We start from the raw sequence: 13,150 nt of genomic DNA, 5'->3' as shown, positions 1-13,150 counted from the left end.
CCAAACTGGAAAGCAGGGAAGGGACCTGGGGGGCCTGGTTGATGGCAGGTTGAATATGAGTCAGCAGTGCCCTGGCAGCCAGGAGGGCCAACCGTGTCCTGGGGGGCATCAGGCAAAGCATCACCAGCTGGGCAAGGGAGGGGATTGTCCTGCTCTGCTCTGCACTGGGGCGGCCTCACCTGCAATATCGGGGCAGTTTTGGGCACCACAATATAGAAGGATGTTAAGCTATTGGAGAGTGTCCAAAGGAGGGCAACTAAGGTGGTGAAGGGCCTTGAGGGGAAGCCGTGTGAGGAGTGGCTGAGGGCACTTGGTGTGTTCAGCTGGAGGAGACTGAGGGGAGAGCTCATTGCAGTTACAACTTCCTTGTGAGGGGCAAAGGAGGGGCAGGCACTGAGCTCTGCTCTGTGGTGACCAGTGACAGGACCCAAGGGAATGGCCTAAAGTTGCGTCAGGGAAGGTTTAGGTTGGATATTAGAAAAAGATTCTTCACTCAGAGCGTGTTTGGGCACTGGAACAGGCTCCCCAGGGCAGTGGGCACAGCACCAAGCCTGACAGACCTCAAGGAGCATTTGGATAATGCTCTCAGGCACATGGTGGGATCATTGGGGTGTCCTGTGCAGGACCAGGAGCTGGACTCAGTGATCCTTATGGGTCCCTTCCAATTCAGCATATTCTGTGATAATTTCTGGTCTTACCCTGCCCTTGCATGGCTGTGGCTGGGAAGCAGGACATCACTGTGTGTGCTGGGAGCAGCTGCTTCAAAGGAGGCACAGCACAGTAAGGTCTCTAATGGACATCATTTTCTGTGTCTATCGTTTTATTGTTATATTCCTGGAAGTGTTCACAAAATATATGGATGTGGCATTTGAGGACATGGTTTAGTGGGGAACAGTGTGGTGGTGCTGAGTTGATGGCTGGACTTGATGATCTTACAGGTCTTTCCCAACCTTGAGATTCTATGGGTAAAACTCACCAAACTGGCATAATTAGAAATACTTTACTGCTTTATAAATTTTAAAATTGGCATTCTAATCTGAATCCCTCTCACACCAGGGAGCTGGAGATTTCACATGTAAAGAGGGCAGTGAGGAATATCCCATGTCCACAGTTTTGCCAAATAACCCTTTGCTGGCTTATTCTGTAAAACTTGGCCTCCCTTAGACCTAGGGCATAGCAATGTCTTTAGTTAGCTAGTATCTAGCAAATATCAATCACTGGAAAGGTTTGCAGGGTCTGTGTATTGTGGGTCAATCCCAAAATGCTACTGTTTGTTTACGGCAAAAAGGTGATCCCTTCTTTATGGAAATCATAGAATCAGCCAGGTTGGAAAGGACCTCTGAGATCATCAAGTCCAACCCTTGGTCCACTACCATTATGATTACTAGACCATGGCACTAAGTGCCACATTCAGTCTCATCTTAAAAACCTCCGGGGACAGAGAATCCACCACTTCCCTGGGCAGCTCATTCCAATGTCTGATTATCCTCTCTGAAAAGAATTTCTTCCTAATATCCAACCTAAACCTCCCCAGATCACAGGCTCTGCTTTTTTTTTTTTGGACACATGCTCTCAATACAGCCATTTTTCGTGTGTCATCATGTATTCTGCTAATGCACTTAGTTAGCTCTGTTCTTTAAGTACGAACAGGAGAGGGTTATTTTTCAAAAAAAAGTCCTTAAATAATCTGCATTTGAATCTGCTTAAGTTTAGTAATTCTGATTGGAGTGATAATTACAACTACATTGGCAGCTTGCTCCTAATCCTGATCAAGTAAAAAATACTGTAGAAGACAGTGAAGTCAGTACTGCACGGAACTGCAGAACTTCTGGATTGCGAATATTTGCAGCTTGCATCAATTGCAGAATGTGAAATCTGTGGTCCAGTCCAGTGTGACTCTTATTACAAATCTTTTTCACAAGGTGTCAACCTATGGAATTGTGTGACCATATCTAGCTTGCCTGTTTTTTTGCAACATGGCTTTTAAAGCCTGATAATATGGCCCAGGCTCACTCCAAAGCTCAGCAACTGAAACCAGCTCCCAGTATCCTTCATTGCCTCATGATCAGGGTAGTCTGAGTTGTGCTTTTTGCTATTTGTGTGTATTGATATGCTCTGGAGTTGCCCCCACAGTAGTACAGAAGGATGTGTAGGGCTGGGTGCTCATTTACAACCTGAACTACCCTAATTTAGTTAGTCAGTTTTCTATATGCTTTAGTTTAAAATTCATTTTCCGCCAAATCACATTGCACAGAATTTTGTATCTCTCATTATTCAACTTTCAAGGGATGAATTAATGGTCCTTGATTTTGTTAAGTTAATTTTAGATCACGGGACTGCAGAAAATTCTGGAAATTAAACAAACCCATAGTTGCATGGTTTGAGTCTCTTAATAAGATATTTGGTGAGGAGAGATCATCTCACAGATGCCAAAGCAGAAATCTGTTTATGTGAGGGTAATACAGAGTAGAGACCAGCTGCAGATCTCAAAAGAGGAAAGTTACTGGCTTTTTTAAATGCAGACCAATAGAAAGTATTTAAGCTGTATAATCTATATAGAATGAATTACTCTTTTCAAGTATTCAGGACACGTTCCTATTCTCCATTGACACTATCTATAGCAGTGCTTGCTTTTGGAGCTTGTTGTAAATTACTCCTGGTGTTTTCTTGAAGTTATTACTTAATTTCTCCAAGAGTGGATATTTGGAGTGGTTGAGTGGTTTATTTGGCTGTTTGCAGTGTAGAACAGATCCCAAGAGCAGCCCCTCAAGGGCCTGGCTCCATCAGCTCAGCTGCTGCTCTGCTGGGCTTTGCAGGGCACCGCCTGCTCTCAGCACAGTGGTGTTCATAGGCAGATGCAGCATTTGGAAGAAGCAGAGTCAGGCTTTTGGTAAGACTGCTCTGTACATCTTTGGCCACCACAGAAGGGAAGTGGGGATATTGAGGGAAAATGTACCAACTGTTCCCCATATTGTGTGTCCCCATTTCTTGTAACTTCAGTGGGAGGTGATTTTTTGCCACTCTGTTGACAATGAAACTGCATATTTCTCTGGTAACCTAAGAAATAGAAATTTTTTTATAAAGGTAGGAGTATTTCTTGCTCCTTAGCTGATATTGCACTTCCATACACTCATCAAATCCACTGGTTCAACCACCCCTCTCTCTGTTTGTTAGTGGCTGTATTTAGTACAAAAGTGTTGTGCCATGCAGACCTGCAGCAGCTGTTGAGCTGGGTCAGATCAATTGTCCATTTAATCCTGTACCTTATGTCTAATAATGTCCTTACAATCTAGGAGAAGGGAAGAGCCTCCCGAGGGGATAACTCAGCACTTGACTGGTTTGTGTACCATGAGCTTGTTCAGAAGGGATTGTCAGCAATAATATTTTGAGAACAATTTGGCCTTAATGAGTCTCAGTTAAAATAACCTCTACTGCGATCCAAAATGCACCTCAATAATTGCAGGTGCCTTAAGAAACACATCCCCTACTCTGCCAATGCCTGCATCTGTCCTGTCCCACAGGCACTCACACAGATTGACTTCCAGCAAGGCACTGCAGTACTTCAGAAAATCAATACTGCAGAAGGAATCTTTTTCTTTTCTTAGCTTCTTATCAGAACCAACCTTTTATTTCTGCATCATTTCTTTGCATGACTACAGCCCCCTCTCATTGCCATCCAATTTATTTGTTACTAATCTGTAGCCTTATGCTACCATGCTGTGATTTGCCACTAAAATACCGAAGTCTTCTGTCCTAGGTGGACTTTTTGAGATGTCACATCAAAAACAATCAAAATTAAGAACCAGGCTTCTACAAAATATTGGCTTTTTTTCCAAATACACGGGTTTTTTTAATCTATGCTGAAAATTTGCATTGTGCTGCCCTGTATGGAGCCTCTGTAGAGTTACCAAGCTTTACATTCTACCTCATCTCTGTTTGTCAGGTCAGCTCAGCCCAGCACATAAATAAAATATGGTCATTTCAAGAGTGCTAAATACTCTAAATGGAATCTCATTGGAAATAATAAAAACTGTTGATTTTCTGAAATTAGGACAGTTTCAGTTACTCCTGTTACATGGTGTTTTGGCAATTCACCTCTAAATATAGGCTGGAACACAGCAGTGGATATCTTGAGAGAAGGCAGGCAAATGGTGAAACTTGGGTGTATTTGAGAAGACCTAAAATGATGACACAGTTTTACAAAACTTTGGTCAGTGTCTTCTGTCCAGTAAAATTGGCTTCAGCTTCCTGGAGAGTTGAGGCTACAGTGTGGTTAAGGAAAGTGAAATGTGGGCATTTTCAAGGAGAAGAGTGTGGAAGGCAATGCTGGTAGTTTCATCCAGCTGCATGAGAAGATTTGCTCTTGACCCTAAAAACCTCTGTGGCGTGGATGAAGGAAAAAAGCAGGATCAATCACAAGCTCCTACGTGCACGGCTGTGTACAAATAAAAACATGTACTGACTTCTACAAGGCATTTTTTTGAGATGAGCTATGGAAAGCTGTTCCAAAATTCAGTGAATCATAAATACAAATGTGTAGTGGATAGAAAACTAATTTTGTCATCATGCCTTCTGGGCAAGTTCAGTGGCAAGCAGATCCCATGCTGTTGCTCATAAATATGTGGGAAGTCACCATGGCTGAAATTACCAACAGCAACAGGCAGCTCAGGAGCTGTTTCTAGGGCTGCCTGAGCGTGATGATCTGCAGGCAGCTGAAAGCCGGAGGCACTGGGGACCCTGTAGTTTGGTATTTTTTTCTATAGTACCAATACTTCTTTTAACAAGAACACCTCCTGTTACATGCAGTGCTCTAGGGTTGAGCTGGGAGCGTGTGCTAAAGTTAGCACAGGCTCTGGATTCACTTCTGCACAGCCTCCTGGAGAATTAGTTCTTGGTGAGAAGTGGGAAGTTTAAGGCACCAGGTACAAGCCTTTAAAAAAAAAAAAGGTATCAAAAATGCAGTGTGTGGATTGTGCTGGGAGTATTTCAGAGTGGGAGAAGGAAACAGACGGCTTACAAGATCTTGTCTCAAGCTGTGGAGTAATTCTAATGGGGTGTAGCACATCATATCTTCGGTTCAGTAAGTCTATAGTAATGGTGTCTTTTTAATTAAAAACTTCTGAGAAGCCCCTTAGATCTGAAGTTTGGTAAATTCCCTTCAATTCAGTGTAAGTGCTCCAAATGTGTGTCAGTAAGTGAGAATTTGTTTTATCTAGGAGGTTATTGCTTGTAATGATCCTTGACCAACAACCCATGTAAAACTCCGTTTTTCCATAGATACCAAGTAGTAGGAACAGTTTCTCCAAGAACACGTCTCAAGCACAGTCTAAAGTTTCTGGACTGAGAGAATAGATCAATCTATATGGTCAGCTTCATCCCTCACCTCTTAATGAAATGCCAGGTTTGAGGGCTTTAATTGGGCATTGTTCTGTAAGGAAATAGGCTGAGGCTGACAGGTCACTGCATAAAAGCCACTACAGAGAAATGTCTTGTGACACTGCCAGCCAGGGCCCCAGCTCCATCATCAATAGGCAGTCTGATTTTAGGTGTTATCATCTCATCTTTCAAGGAAAATAGGCTACTGATGTCTTTCAGCTTTTTATTATACGGGCCACTGCATTTTACTACCATCTCGGAAAGAGACATCAAAGTACTTTTCAGATTCTTTCTAGGAAGAAAAATAGGTAACTGCTGGAAACTGTGGGTTTTGACCATTTGTTAAATATAGCTTGTAAAAGACTCATCCCATTTTTTCCATGTGTCGGAAGTCACTTGGTTAATTAATGTTTGGTTTTGATTGAACTGTTTTAAGTCCAACTTTGATTAATTCTGGCATAAAAATAATTATTAAATAGAAAATTACAGTAAAACACCATTATGTCATAAATCGAAAAGAAGGTTGAGTGATGCCAGAGATCAATTCAACATACACAAAGAGAACAATTTGTTCTTGCTCTGCATGGTGGTAGACTTTCCCTTTTAGCCATGTTCATGTAAATAATTTAAAAGCAAAATTCTAAGTCTGAGTAGGGATAAATAAGTTTGCAATAACAAATCATCAAATGAATATTCAAAGTATCAATGAAATGTTTTCTTGTAAATATCTGTAGTTTGCAAGTAACTGTGCACTCCTGATTTAAAGTGTCTGGATAGAAACTCTCTGTTCTCACGTCTGGGACCACTGTGTGTCCAGATCCTTGTGCTCAGGCACACGTTGTTTGTTTACATCTACAGATGTAGCAATTTATTAACTAAAAGTCAAGACTTTTACTGCAGTAACAGTGGAATTGAGCAGACTCAGTTTAGTTTGTTTATAAACAATAGTACCTATAATGGAAAGAGTTCAGGTTAACTAAATAGGGAGAAAATACTGGAAATTATATTTCTGGTCTGCTTATGTTCAGAGGGAGGAGAATTCTGAAGTTCTGTGTACTTCCTATTGCCTGAAGTCTTAGAGCAGAACAACACTGAATCAGTATGAAAAAAAAGCCTTGCATTTGGTGTTCAGTAAGAATAATTGTTTTCAAATAATTTTTTAAAAATACATTTTATTTAACTGCTGAGATTCTGTTAACAGACTCTGAACTCACATTCCGCTGTCAAATTAAGAAGATGAAGAATGTAGGTTAAAAACAACACCCGTTTCAACAAAATGAAAAAAACAAAATTTGGACTGTTGAATTCACAGTTCTGTATTGAAATTTAAACTAAAATTAGTACATAGAGGTAAAACTGACATAGGAATGGTTTCAGTGAGCAGGCACACAGCTGCTGCAAGGAGCTGGGACTAACACTGCTTTGCATTCAAAGCAGAAACAATCCTAACCTGGTGTCCCTGGCAGCCCTTCAGTATCATGGTTGTAAGAGCACTTGAGCTACAAGAGCCTGCTCCTCCAGGTTGAGCTTTCTCAGTGTTTCCAGGGGAATTCCCCCTCACAAAAGCACACCTTGCCTTCCGAGTAACTGGCAGCATCTCATCAGACTCAAGTCCTCTTCATTGAAAGACCAAGTTCAGCCCTGGCAGGGAAAACATGAGTTCTCACCACCCTCAGGTTTCAGCATAATAAATACCCAAGGCCAGATCTTCCCTGCAGTGGTGGGCAGGTGTGGAATTGGCACCAATTTGGCACCAGTGAGCTGCCTGCAGCTGCTAGGAGTGTCAAATGATGCCAGGATGCCCCTGCCATCCACAAGCACAGGGGACAGCGATAGCACGTGGGGACTGTCCTGGGCTGGCAGCTGTGCCATGTGCCAGAAGGGAGGACAGCCATCTGTCAGCTTGGAAACGGGGATGTGCTGACTGGAAGTGTGGGTCTGTGGGGCCCAGCAGTGCAGTTTATGAATAAACATCTGTCTTCAGGTACCACATGGCACATCAGGCTCAGAGGCAGACAACAGGGCTCGCCTTCAGCCTTCCCAATCAGCAAGCTCTTTTCTCTCCCTGGTGTAGGTAGATTGGAGTTTTATCCTTGCCAAAACCCTAAGATATAATGTACTTGTGCATTGGCTGTATATTTGTAAGGGAAGGGGGGACCTGCTGGAGGAGGGAGGTCCCTCAGGCTGGGGAATGGTTGTCACAGCCCTGTGTGCTGTTGCTCCCAGGCTGGCCCAGGGAAATTTGGCAGGGTTGGCATACACACAGGCAGGGCTCCTGCTGCCCACACCCTCTGAGCATAGGAAAGGAGGATCACTTACCTTGCCTGCAGGTCTCCAGGGGCAGGACCTCCTTGCCCCTCAGCTCTGCAAGGCTGGATCCTGGGGCAGGGAACTCTGAGCTTATGAGCTTCTGCATTGCTGCATTTATGGTTGATGACTGTCTGTCCATGTGCTGGCTGGGAACCTGAGCTTTGGCAGCTGTTGTGCCCTTTCCTGCACACACTTTTTTTATGTGAATTTGAGTTACTCCTTTGGTCGCCAAAGTTAATTGCGTTTGCTAATCATTTTTCAGCTTTCAAAACAAAAATCCTGTATTCATCTTAATGCCTTGCTGTTGCTACATAGGCAGTCCTTAGCATGTGTTTGTGCATGCAAGGATTTAATTAAAACCTTAATAACTAAATAATCACCACACAGTCTGAGAGTCTGTGAGATAGCACTGTGGGGACATTTCTTGAGTTTCTCAATTGCACACCACATTACTGTGTACTATTTTTGATGCTGGGTAACAATACTCCAGCTTTGCTGGTGAGGTGTGTATAGATTATGAGGCAGCTGGAACAGTGAGCCCAAGAGCAGTGGTTTACTCAGATCTGTCTGAGGCATTTCCTTTGATCATGCCACAGCTGAGAGACACTCACATCTCCTAGGGACCAAGACTAAAGTATTTGCATTAGGGTGCCTGAAGTGAATATCCTAAATAGAAATGCCCTGATTCCTTTATCAGAGGTACTGAACACAGAAAACTTTTTTTTAAAGTTGTCATGCTTTGCAAAGTGGCTCTGACAGTCATGTTTCTGGGTAATGGTCAGTGTTTTGGGCATTGATTACTCCCACAGATGAGGTGTTCAGCACTGATGAAGCCTCTCCCTAGGTGCCTCTCTGCCCTCCAGCTGCAGGGCAAACCCCAGCTGGGCTCCTGCTTTTGCATCCAGCCCTGAGGAAATGTCCCATGACCACGTGAGACATCAGTCACAGCCCTGCACTGTCATGTTACCGTGTTGGTGACAATGCATGGCTTTGGAAGGTGTCACCTGTGGGCACTTGGTGCTGCTGTGGCCGAGCCCTTCGTGGGCTCTGCAGAGGTCAGGGAGCTCCAGGCAGTGATCTCCTGTCCCACAGCAACAGCGTGGGCTGCACCAGGGCAGCAGAGCTGCTCCGTGGGAAGGGGCTGTTCTGCCCTTGCCTGGCAGCTCAGCAGTGACTCGTTTCAGAGATGGAACAGCCCCACACCTCACTGTGTCTCTGTGTCCTGCTCTCCTGGCCAACAGACCTCAGCTCCACAGCCCTCAGCACACAAGGGAGAGGGGCCAGACCACGGTGCACACAGTGAATATCTGCCTTTTTGGCACACGTAGCTAGGAAATAAAAGAAATGAACAAGTGTCTTGGTGTAAGCGGATATGAGGCAGGGACAGCCTTGTTAGCTGCAGCATGGATGTGGCTGAGAGCAAAAGCCCTGGTGCCTGTCCCTGCCCAGGGGGAGCTGTGTCCTCCCTCAGCAGCTGCAGGAGCACAGGCACCTCTTTCCTGCCCCAGCACGTGCCTCAGTGCTCCACAGCCCTGTCCTACCCCATGAGGTCCCTCCTCAGAGCAGGAGCCGTCTTGGCCTCCCTTGTTTGGACGGAATGACTGTAACAGACGTGTTCCACATCTGACATCTCTCTTTCTATAGCTCCTGTGCACGTTTTTAATTTAAAATTCCACTCTTTCCTATAAAAGGTAAAGAAGATGTCAAGGTCTTGCTGTTCCCATTCCAAATGAAATGGGTTCATGTCCTGTTAATCAAGGAGTACAGCTGCAGCATTTGTCATTTCCCTTTAAAGTAATGGGTGGTTGATACCTGTCATTTCTCAAGAAACTATATACCAGATTAAGGTGTATTTATAGAAATCTGAATTGCTGGTAACTTGGCTGAAGCCAAGTTTAGGCATACCATTAGTAACACATAATGAAATGACCTAAGTGCAGTTAGATTTGGGAGGGGGAGGAGAAAGCTCTTTGAGTTGGATAGCTTGAGGATGCTGTTTTACTATTAAAATTAAGCTTCTGACCCCTGGCACTGAAGTGATAAAAATAAATCTTCCTATATTTCTCTTCTGCATTTAATCTTCTATATTGGAAAAGATAAAAAAATCAAATCTCCTTCTCTCCCTTGTCTCTTTCTTTTCTAGGTACAGGACCTATTTATGCTACAGACCCACTCCTATACGTGTCCCTGTTAATACTGCATAAGCTTGTACATTTATTAGTAAACCACTGACGGACTACTCCCTCCACTCCTCCTCTGCCAAACAGAAAGGAACCTATTTAATAACAAACAAAATCCCTGACAAAAAAAATACCTACAGTTTTAAAGATGGACAGAAAGAAACTGAAAGAAGCATGATAAATTCTACATGGGGGGAAAAACATATTTTTTGGGATGCCACAGAAAAGTAAATCACATAGAATAATGCATCTAGTTTCCAGACTCTATGGTGTAAAGCCCTGCTCTGTGCATGGCACTTATGATTTCTCTATTTTAATGTAATATTTTTTCTTTTCTAAACCTTTCCTCTGACTCTTCATTTTGCACGAACTGTTGAGCAGTTATCTTTATGACAATATGTAAAGATGTTGGGTCAAACCCTTCCTAAGAAAGGAAATATTTTTAGTAGATTATTGTGTTTAGGTTTTTTGGATTTCCTTTTTCTTTTTTAATTAAATTATTTCTTTTGGAGACATAAAAAAAGGTACATCTTACCATAATTAATATTCACTGTCAATAATATTTATTTTTAAATGAAGATTGGAAACAAGGTAAGACATTTGTTTATAAACTGTATTGTATATTGCTGAATAACAGTTGAATAAAAAGATTTTGAAATAAAGTTTTTACAGATGTGTGTGCCTTTCCCTGTGTTCTGAAGGTCCCTGAGAAAGCTTCATGGCTGGGTGTGTTCCCTACCTTGTTATAACTCAGAGACTTGAGGAACAAAGCAGCACAAACAAAATAAAATCGAAACCAGTTATTTTTCAGACACCCTCACCTAGTGCCAAACCCTACAGCAGAATGTGCTGGCAGCTACTCATAGGCTGTAGCTGTGTTTTCCTGTGGTGACACCAGTTAACTCTGGGCAGTTAATCCAAGATCCATCAGATGGGCAGCGGGACAGTGTGCAGCATTCGAGGTAAGTTGCTTTGGTTTGCTCCAGACTTCTCTGAAAAAAAGATGAATCTCAAGTAGTGGAAAATGAAAATAAAAATAAATCAACGTGGAATGTTGTATTCCCTAGACCTGGTTCCAAGATTTGTTTAAAATGTATTCAGATTTCTAAAAATACATAGTTGTGTCCCTTTTCTTACCCAAGTGAACTTCCTCTAATGAAGCTTTTTTACAGTAAATGCAGCAGTTATTTTTCTGTTCCAAAATACTTGTTTTTCAAGGGAGGTAATAGAATGACTTAGTAAAGAAACACGACCTTCTTTAGCTGAATTTAGTGAAGTACCTTGGAATCTCCTATGTCTGACTGTGACTCTTGTCCTTTCATTTGAGTGGCATTTTAGAAAGGACCTTCATTGTGGAAAAGGTAAAGTGACGGCTCCAGTGCCAGCAGGACTCTGCCTGCAGGAGCTGGGGAGCAAAGGCAGGACATGGCACTGCCTCACCTCGTACCTGAGTCCTCTTCTAGAATTTTCTCAGATGATCAGAATTTCCTTTTTCTAGGACTGCCAGTGAGAGTGAGGCATTTGTGCTGCTCACACTCACTAGGTTTGAGACCAAAGCACATCTGTGTTTCATACGTGTTACTACCTTGCAAAATCCCTCTTGTACTGGGGCAAACCTAATATGGGAATCCAGAGGTGGTAAAATCTTTGCAAGAAGGTTCGTCCCATTAATGCCAGCTGTAAAATCCCGTGGATTGGGGAATAATCCATAATCATCCCACAAGAAGCAGAAGTGCTCTCTGGAAGAACTCAGAGGAGGTGGTTGTTGCAAGCCTGGAAGTGCATCAGAGCATGAGACACTGAAGAACACAGTCCTTGGCTTCCATATGAACACAGGAGGGCCAGGCTTTCATAAACTGCGAGGAAAAGATAGATGGAAAAAAAAGATTTACATGTTGGACCACATCTAGCCCATTTCTAATGCCAGCATTCATGTCTGGGAACTTGTTCAAGGACAGTTACTTCAACAGAGGAATGTGTGGAGTCTGCAATGTCAGGAGCCCTTCAAGCAAGGGCTGGTCGTGCAAGTGGAAGTTACCTGGGTTTGGACTGGGGCTCCTCTGCCCAGCTCATCATCACTGCTGCTGTTTCCTCAAGGGCAGGGAATATTTCTCAGGGCCTCATCTTCCTTCTGAGGGGAGAGGACTAAAATTTTTTCACAAGCTGAAGAAGAAAACTGCCTAGAAATTGATCTAAATAAATGGTGGGTACTTGGAGCAGTGGAGCGTGTCTATCTAGAAGTGGTTATGCTGCTCTTTCAACTTCAGCCACACCTCTGCTGGTCTCCTAGTAAACAGGTATCTGCTTTGCTCTGATACTTTTTTTTTGTCACTTATGGAGTACACTGTATCTCAAATTGAATACTGTGTGGTTTGGAGGAAATACATCATCCTGAGCTTGCCCTTCCCTTCCTTTTGTGGCCTGTTACCTGCACAGGGATGTGGCAGAAGCTTCAAGTTTTGTGTGCAGTGACAGGAGTAGAATTATCAAGGTCTTTTAGACTTTAATCACATTAAAGGTGAAAAAATATTAAACCTGTGACTAAAAATAACTTTTTTTATCCCTTCTGGGATCAGAAGTAAGTGTGCCACAGTAGGAATAACAATTCCTATATTCCAATTCACCATAAAACCTCAGAACTACTAAACAATAACTTGAGGATTTGATGAAAAATCTCATCTAGCAAGAGTAATAGGCATCTCTTCTTTCCAGTGAAGACCTGCACACATGCAGAGATAACTCACTACCAGCACACAGGATAACTTCAACAAGGGAGCAGATTGCCAAGATAACCTGGCTCAACCTTTGCCTTCCCTATATTTTTGCCTTCAAAAATGTGCAGAGTGAGTCAGGGAGCTCGGCCCCTGCAGCCCTGTTTTGGGGCCGTGGTTTCCACATTCAAGCCAGCTTTTTTTTTGCAAAATACATAGTCTAAAACTGGCCTTATAGTCCTGTAGTGCAGGGAAAATAACTGTCTACAGGGGAGACTGCAGCTTTCGGTACAGTATTTAGTCTTTAAAAAGCACTTAAAGGAATGAGCAGCATTTTGAAGAAAAATGGTAAAGAATTTGAAGCCTTATTGCTTGTGAGTGTGTTAAGAACTTTTGCTAAAACATCTGTCCTTTGAGAGTACTCTTTCTTCTGAAAAGGGCAACTGCCTCACTTCTGCTGATTGTATTTACAAAGGGTAAAGAGAGGCTTTGCTGTACCCTTAATGGACAGAGGCTAGTGGCAAATCTTGCTATTTCATAAATCTCAGCATTCCTCACGGTGTCTGCTGTCAG

The 13,150-nt window shown here is 42.9% G+C and overlaps 1 protein-coding gene across 2 annotated transcripts in view; it reads left to right on the top strand.

Annotated features, from left to right (window-relative positions):
• Positions 1-10,539, top strand: part of VSTM2B (V-set and transmembrane domain containing 2B) — a 141,631-nt gene extending 131,092 nt beyond the window's left edge. The window contains exon 10 of one of the 2 annotated variants that reach the window (XM_017828833.1): positions 9,830-10,539. In XM_017828833.1, the coding sequence (XP_017684322.1) occupies positions 9,830-9,918 (89 nt within the window). In that variant the 3' untranslated portion in view covers positions 9,919-10,539. The remainder of the gene's footprint in view (positions 1-9,829) is intronic. The other variant, XM_017828834.1, reaches the window with a different exon arrangement.
• The last annotated feature ends 2,611 nt before the right edge of the window (positions 10,540-13,150 follow it).

The sequence above is a fragment of the Lepidothrix coronata genome, unplaced genomic scaffold, assembly GCF_001604755.1.
Source record: "Lepidothrix coronata isolate B3197 unplaced genomic scaffold, Lepidothrix_coronata-1.0 Scaffold153, whole genome shotgun sequence".
Classification (NCBI taxonomy): Eukaryota; Metazoa; Chordata; class Aves; order Passeriformes; family Pipridae; genus Lepidothrix; species Lepidothrix coronata.
Note: the sequence above shows the minus strand (reverse complement) of the source record. Positions and strands in the feature narration are given on the sequence as shown.